Genomic DNA, 8,097 nt, shown 5'->3' with positions numbered 1-8,097 from the left:
TGGAAACAACCCAAGTGTTCATCAGTAGGAGAATGGATAATGAATGGATAATCGATAAACACTCATACTGTCACACGATGGAGCACTACTCAGTGATAAAAAGGGACAAACTACAGGTCCCTGCAACAACATGGATGATTCTTCAAAACATCAGGCTGAGTAAAAGAAGTCTTATACAAAAGAATTCATACTATATGATTCTATTTATATGAAAGTTCTGTAAAAGGCGAAACTAATCAATGATGGAGAAAATTCAAAACAGTAGTTGCCTCTGGGGGTAAAGAGAGGAGATTGCCTGGGGAGGGGTGAGAGGAAACTTTCCTGAGTTGTGGTAATGTTCTATATCTTAGTAGGGGGCTGAGTTACAGTTACCTTTGTCAAAACTCAGCAAACAGGGCGGGGAGGGTATAGCTTGAGAGGTAGAGTGCGAGTTTAGCATGCACAACGTCCCAGGTACAATCCCCAGAGTACCTCCTCTAAAAACAAGCCTCATTACCTCCCTCACACCCCCCAAAAAAACCTTAAAAATCTCAGTGAATGTACAGTTAATGTCTGTGTATTTCATCAAACACATATTTTACCTCAAAAGGAAAACAAAAGAATAATAAGCAAATATTGAACTCGAGTTAAGGATAGGTATGTAGAAAGTGTTTAGGAGTGAAGTGTACTGATGCCTACAACTTTAAAAAGAAAAAAAAGACACTGGATAGACAGATGGATAGGTGAGGGATGGAAAAAACCAGTATACAGCAAAACATTAGTGATAGCATCTGGCTTGTAAGTAGCAAGGCACTGTTGGAAAATTCTTTCAACTTTGTTATATATTTGCAATTTTGCATAATAATTTACTTTGGGAAAAAGTCTATCCACAGAGTTCCATATCCTGAATGGACTGAATTTTTTTTTCAAACTTAAAAGTCTTAGTTGGAGGAAGCGTCAGACTTAGGTAAATATTTCTAGATCACCTACTATGTGCCAGTCACTGTGCCAAGCTAGGTGGGGAATATGAAGAGGAGGGATATAGCACTTGCCTTAAAAAGGATTGCTGGACCATCTGACAAACACACATATCACCGTTATCCTGTGCTGTGGGGTTGCTAAGGACAAACAGTGGAATTTCATCTAGTTGAAAAAGTGTCTTAAATGTTCTCCCCACCAAAAAGAAATGATCATTAATGTGATGTGACAGAGGCATTGGCTAATGGTACGGTGATAATAATATTGCAATATAAGTGTATCAAATCAACATATTTGACACCTCAAACTTACACAATGTTATATATCAATTATATCTCAATAAAAATTAATTTGTAAAAAAAATAGGAAAGGTTTCTGGCATTGCAGACATGTTGGGATGTTGGGTAGTTATTGCTGCAAACATGACTAGAAGGCAACTTCAAGCCAGAGCACAGAGAGTCTTGAAGGCAACACTAAAGTGATCATTTGTCAATCCAATGAGACCCATTCAGAATTCTGAGCCAAGTGGCATCCTTAGAAAACTATTGCAGTCAATATCCTTGCTTTAGAGGAGTTGGCAGGCAAGGGAGCTTTTTATGTACCTGCCATGAACACAGGAAGGAGTGGAGGTATCCATAGAGAGGAAGGAGGTTCAGAATGACCCAGGACAGCTCTGAAGTCCAAGAAGATGAGATCTTGGTTTCATCTTCTGGCAAACGGGAAGCTATTTAGTCTGTGCCCCTCTCCTACTTCTATGCCCCATGATGTTGTGGCTCTGGAAGGCTATACTGGTTGTTTACAGCCCAGCATCTAATCTGATTGTTTGCTAGTCCATTCTGATTGGTCAGTGCCCAAGACATAGTGCTGTTAAATATTTTTGATATCAACTCTACTCACCTCATAGAGTTGCGGTAAGGTTCATTAATATAATGTATGTAATATGCCTAGCATGTGCTAAGCATTGGATAAGTGAGGTCAGGGGCCATACTGAATGCTCTAGAATGTGGCCTGGATATATGGTGACCTTGGCACAAGCCCACCAACATCCCCAAGAAATCCCTAAAGTAGGCACTGGAAATCCCTGAGGTCCATTCCAACCCACAAATATTGATCCTTATCAAATCTCGGTACCCATCCCTCCAAATATTGCACATATTCCCTTGGAACAACTGAGAAGCCCCAGTTGGACCCAGAAACTATTCCATTTAGTTACCTTCCTCTTTTGAGAATGGACCTACCATGGTACCTGTGGCAGGCGACACCCCCAAGACGGCGCTGCTAGAAGCAGGTAGGGCAGGTTGCAACAACAGTGAGCTCAGGCCACCAGGAACCTTCCTTTTTCAAACGAGGCTTTGAACTCTAGTGCTTAAAGCTTGGGTCCAGAGTCAAAATTCTCTCCAAACCAGAATTCTGGCTGGCTTTCATGCCCACTGCTCATCCCGCTCCAGATCCTGGCACTCTCTGCTCTCCCCCAGCTCGCAAAGAAGTAGCCATGAGCATTCAAAGCCAGACAGTTCGCCAGTGTGACTTGTTCTCGGATGTGTCTCTAGGACCCAGCACAGTGCCTTGCATGTCACATGCAATAAATAATTGTTGAATGAATGAATGAACAAATGATTCTTTTTTGGTCTATAGTTGGTGCTTCTCTCGTTGGTCCTTCTTTCCGCCCCTCCCTCAGAGCCCATTGTGGCTTTGCCAGCCTCCTGGACTCCAGCAGTGCTGACCATCTGTGCCTGTCCTTTGGCAACTGGCCAAATTCAACTCAGTTCAATTCAACCAACTTCCATGGAGCCGCACTATTGGCAGGAAGCGCGCACAGTCTCAGGGAATGGCGAAAGCATTTCCTAGCCCATGGCGCCTCAATTGTACTTTTAAAACAACCTTGGCATGGAGGAGAACCTTTTCCAAGACTTTTTGAAACGTCTAAATACATGATTATAAATTACTTCCCTTTGTCCACACACTTGATTACCATTCAGGAAGTAAGTGAGTTCTGGGCAATAGATTAAACAGATGATTATGTGACAGGTATGGGGCAGGCATAGATGGGGGTGGAAAGCTGGGGAGGAATGAGACTCAATCCTTGTCTGATGGATTTGCAATTTCATTAAGTGCAGTGGGGAAAAGGGGGTTGGCATCTCAGCCATTCAGGGCTGGCCTGGGACGGGGATTTGAAGGGATGTCCAGCAGCCCCTTGAGTGAAAAGAAAGCTAGAATCCCCCCACACACACCTGTTGTTTTTTTCTGAGGGTTGGGCCTTTTTAAATTTTATGACTAGTCTCCATTCCTGTTTCCGCCCCCTTCTCCACATCTCCTGCTCTGTAAATTTGCAGTTTGCTTTCAATATGGTAATTATTTCTTTTAATAGAATTGGAATTCGCCTTGTATGTGTTCATTAAAACATTATTTTTAATAGCAAGAACCCGGAAATAATCAGAAATCTTTCAATAAGAGCTAATTTAAATATATAATGGCAGCTCCATCATCTGGAATCCTGTCTAGACAATAAAACAAGGTTATAAAAAATAGTAATTGACATGGGAAAAAATTCCCAATAGAGTGTTAAGTGAAAAAGATAGGGTACAAAACAATGACGGATGGTGTGTGTGTGTGTGTGTCGGCATGCGTGGTCATTTTTTTCTTGGTGCTTTTCTGTGTTTTCCAAATTTTCTGTACTGAATCCTGCAGCCCGAGTCAGGGCAACAACAGGAGGGACAGATCGTAAGTACTCTGAGAGAACGGATAGGGGTATCAAGCAAGGCTTCCTTCTGCCAGTGTATTTTGAGGAAGGTGAAAGGCACGAAGAATTGGAGAGGGACTCTGGGAATATGCTGTTTTTCAAGTGCAAAGGGAAGGAGATGGTGTCTTTTGGTGGGGAGGACGTCAGGCCCACCAAAGACGATTGGGCTCCATTAGGGAAGCCATGGGAGAGCATCTCCAGATTTCTAAACAAAGGGGTGAATGGCTAGAAGTGGTTTTGGTGGAGAATTAGTCTAGCCATGGCAGGGTGCACTGGATGTTAGGCAGGGAGACAGGAGACTCTCAGTTTGCATATTTGACCTGAAGTAATGAGAGCTTGGATTAAGCTCGTGGCAATAAAACCAGAAAGGAAGGAGCAGATGGATCTGAGAGACGTTCTTTCTTAAGAATCAGAGCTAGAGATTCAAATTTGGCTCAATATATGCCAGGTGGTAGGTGAAACCATGTAAGGAGACACTTTCCAAGGAAATGGATTTTAAGAGAGAATAGTGGAGGACTGAGTCTTCAGGAATTCCACCAGTTAATGGGAGGAGGAATGAAGAGGAGCCAGCAAAGGAGACAGAGAATTATGGGTCAGAGAGATAAGAAGGGAAACTTGAGAATGCCATGCCATGAGCGCCAAGGGCAGGACAGTTACAGGAAGGAGTGGGTGGTTGATGGTATCGAATTCATCCTTGAGGTCAAAGATGAGGTCAAACTGAGGAGAGACCCTTAAATTAGGCTGGGAGGTCGTTGGTGAACTTACTTACAGAGAGTGGTTTTGGCAGAAAGCGCTGATTCTAGAAGGTTCCAGGGAAGGGAGAAATGGAGGCAGCTCATGGATGCCACCCATGGGACAACAGTGACACGTTACAACTGAGAAGAACAAGGTTAAACTTTATTCTTCTTGTCCTGCAACTTAACCACTTGAATCGACTAGCTCAGAAATCTGTTGAAAGTACAAGTTTAAATGATAATTTTTGTGCTGCAGTGAAGAGATTTCTTCCTCCCACTCTCCAAAACAAAAAAAACACCTAGAGATTTCTGGGAATCCTCTAACAGATCAGAAGAGTCTTTGAACTTAACAGTCCTGTCCTTAAGTTGGTACTGCTTTGAGAATTCCCTAGCTGTGTCCTCTGGCATTAGTCACACCAGGTCACTTTAACATTTCTTTCCTGAGCCCTTCTAAAGTGAGGACATTGAGGCAAGGTGATTAGGAGGGAGCCAGGGGTCAGGGTCACGTGGAATGTCTCTAAAAGTTATACAGAGGTTGTTAAGCAAGGCTCTGTTTGAGACCCTGGATATAGTTTGGTACCAACCTCCCTCCAACGCACAGAACACTACAGACCCCGAGTGGATGGTGGGCTGATGGGTGGCTGGGGCAGAGGCATCAGAAAACCTTCTTTTTTAACCCATGGTACCTGAAGATTGAATGGCCCCTGGACTGAATGGTCTTGAACAGGCAGCTTGATAGACTTTTCTTTCATTCCTTCTATTCTCACTTGGCAATCATATACAACCAGACCTGACCAGCTCTACCTCATTTTCCCCCCTACTCACTGTCTACACATCATCCTTTGAGTACTTTCCCTTTGTGAATTTGACCTACTACAGATGATCTCTGTCTTAGTGCCTTGTTTTCCCCTAAAAGAAGATACCCTCTGAGAAAAAAATGGCTACCCTATGAGCCAACAGGGCCTAGATCTGTTACCAAGCCCTGGAGAGGCACAGAGTTGAGTATCTGCCTAATTTGATGTAGAAGTAAGCATATTCTCTAGAACTGGCACATTTCAGATCCTGAGACATCTATAGAATGTAGCCAAAGGGCCTTATAAACATCCCTGCTCCTTGTAATGGAAGAACTTGGTTGCATTTCTGGGAAGATGGCTTACCCAAGGAAAACAGGGTCACATCATGGATGGTACACTCCCATGCTAAGATGTGTAGGCCCCCCTGGAAATGTGATAGGAGATCAAAGCAGGGGTACTTCCCAGGAGGCTGGGGTATTATCAGAAACCTTTTTGGAAGCCCAGGGCATCCTACTCTGCTTCCGTCACCAAATTTGTCTTCAGCGTCTTCTGAATAAGATGCTCACCTCGGTCCATCGGAATCAATGAGGGCTGGAAAGATAGGCCAACGTCCTTGTCTATGGGAGTAATCACCCGCCCTAAGGATGTGGACCAGTGGTCTTGGCTGCCACGTTCCGTGAGAGCTGATGGAACCCCGGCTCAGGGACCGCCTTGGGGGGCCAGATGCTGTATCTGGGCCAAAGCTGGGCCTGCAGGGCAGGTGGCCAGAGCTTGGAAGGAATTCTCTTCCGCAGCCCGGGGTCCAGGCTTGGCCCCAGCGAGCCGCCCTGCCAGCCTCTGCCGCCCGGGGCCTCGCGCATTCCGCGCCCCCGCCCCCTCCACCCCTCTCTCGGCCTCGCCCCCTCCCTCGTCCCCTTCTCCTCCCCCGTCCCCTTCTCCTCCCCCCACCAGCTGTCCCCTTCCCCCAGGGCGGCGAGACAGCCGGAGCCTGGGAAGAGGCGGCCTCGGGCCGGAGGGGGCGTGGTGGGGAAGGGGAGGAGGCGCAGGGGTGAGGGGATAAGGAGGGCCGGGCGGGGAGGCCCCCCAGCCACTGTACCGCCCGCCCCGGAGCCTGGTGCTGCCGCCGCCGCCGCCGCCGCCGCCGCCGCTTGCCCACACCCCCTCGGCCCGGCACGGGGGCAAGGTCAGCAGCGACCTGGAGCCGCCGTGTCACTCCCCGACAGCCATGAACTGCAGCGAGAGCCAGCGGCTGCGGACCCTGCTGAGCCGCCTGCTGCTCGAGCTGCACCATCGGGGCAACGCCAGCAGCCTGGGCGCTGGCCCCGGCCCCGGCCCGAGCATGGGCATGGGGGTCGTGCCCGATCCCTTCGTGGGCCGCGAGGTGACCAGCGCCAAGGGCGACGACGCTTATCTCTACATCCTGCTCATCATGATCTTCTACGCCTGCCTGGCCGGAGGCCTCATCCTGGCCTACACTCGCTCCCGCAAGCTCGTCGAGGCCAAGGACGAGCCGGCGCAGGCCTGCGCCCAGCACGAGTGGGTCCCGGGAGGCGCCCCGGCCGCCGCCGACGCCGAGACTGCGGCCGGCTCGCCCACGGCGGGCCGCCGTCAGCTCGACCCCTCCGGGCTGCCGGCCCCGGCTGCCGTCCAGGGCACCGAAGGGGTCTAGAACCGCAGCCCCAGCTCGATGGCTCGCTCGCGCTCTCCTCATCTCATCCCTGGGCGCGGCACCGCCTTGCCGCCTTTTCCTCTCCTCCCCTCCCCAGGCTCGCCTCACCTGAGGCCCAGACAGCGCTGAGAGGCCAGGAGACCTTGTCTTGAAGGCCCTGGAAGAAGCACCAGCCTACCCGCTCCCAGCCACCCTCTCCCTCCTCTCCCCCCTCTGCCCCCACCCAACCCCCGCACATCCCACTGCACTAAACTGCCTCTGCTCTCTTGTCTTCAGACAGCCCTGACACCACGCTCCAGCCCTCTGGGAACTGAATCCAACACGTCCAACACTTGGCATTGAACTGAAGCAATGAAGTCTATTCCAGCTCTGGGCCGTCTAACTGGCAGCTGCTCCGGGGTCTGCCAGGGACTGCTCACTCTGCAGAGCCAACGGGCTGGCTGTCAGTGCCAGGCCGGCTGTGGCAGCTCCAGCTTCCTGTTGCCTTAGGGACAGAGACAAAGACAATGAAGAGACCTCAGACATCTTTTCCCTCCCTCCCTCCCTCTTTCAGCCGGGAGCTAACAGGACACTGGGACCAGTCTGTGGCATAGAATGGACTTAATGGGGACTGGAGGTGGAGGGGGGCTCAAAAGGGAGGGGAAGACCTGTGACCTCAACTGTATAGTTTTCTTGCATCCATTTGTCATCCCAAAGGTAACTTGCCTGATTTTAAGTAGCTCTGCCATCTTCTGCCATGGGTAAACATTGCTAAGCATCTTACCCCAGTACTTCCAAATGCCTCTCCTGTATTGATTCAGTTGTTATGGCAGCTGTCTGTTTCATCCGTGAAACGTGAGGCTCAGACGTCTGTAACCTGGGGAATGACAGAGGCAGGTAATAAAGGTCGTTTCAACAATAACCTAAGACTCTTTTCTCAAAGATCGCAGCCTTGAGACCCAGCACTATTTAGAGGAGGAATCCCTTTTGCTTTTGGAATCAATGTTTAAATTTGGGAGGTGGATTGTTGTGATACTTATATCTATAAATCTCGTTCCAATTCAATAGATGTCACTGTGGGTGAAGAAAAGCTTTACATATGGCTGAATGGGTTGTTTTTTCAAGGCTTTCCAAGTTACAACTGCTTTATTACCTCTTCTCATTTTCCCCTTAATTCTGAAGCACTTTCAAATATCACAGTGCTAAATAAGGATCTCCCACTTT

The 8,097-nt window shown here is 48.5% G+C and overlaps 1 protein-coding gene across 1 annotated transcript; it reads left to right on the top strand.

Moving 5' to 3' along the window:
- Window positions 1-6,391: 6,391 nt before the first annotated feature.
- KCNE5 (potassium voltage-gated channel subfamily E regulatory subunit 5) lies at window positions 6,392-7,795 on the top strand. The gene has a single exon (XM_031445369.2). The coding sequence runs from the start codon at window positions 6,451-6,453 to the stop codon at window positions 6,892-6,894; it is 444 nt and encodes a 147-aa protein (XP_031301229.2). The 5' UTR covers window positions 6,392-6,450; the 3' UTR covers window positions 6,895-7,795.
- The last annotated feature ends 302 nt before the right edge of the window (window positions 7,796-8,097 follow it).

Source organism: Camelus dromedarius, chromosome X, assembly GCF_036321535.1.
Source record: "Camelus dromedarius isolate mCamDro1 chromosome X, mCamDro1.pat, whole genome shotgun sequence".
Classification (NCBI taxonomy): Eukaryota; Metazoa; Chordata; class Mammalia; order Artiodactyla; family Camelidae; genus Camelus; species Camelus dromedarius.
Note: the sequence above shows the minus strand (reverse complement) of the source record. Positions and strands in the feature narration are given on the sequence as shown.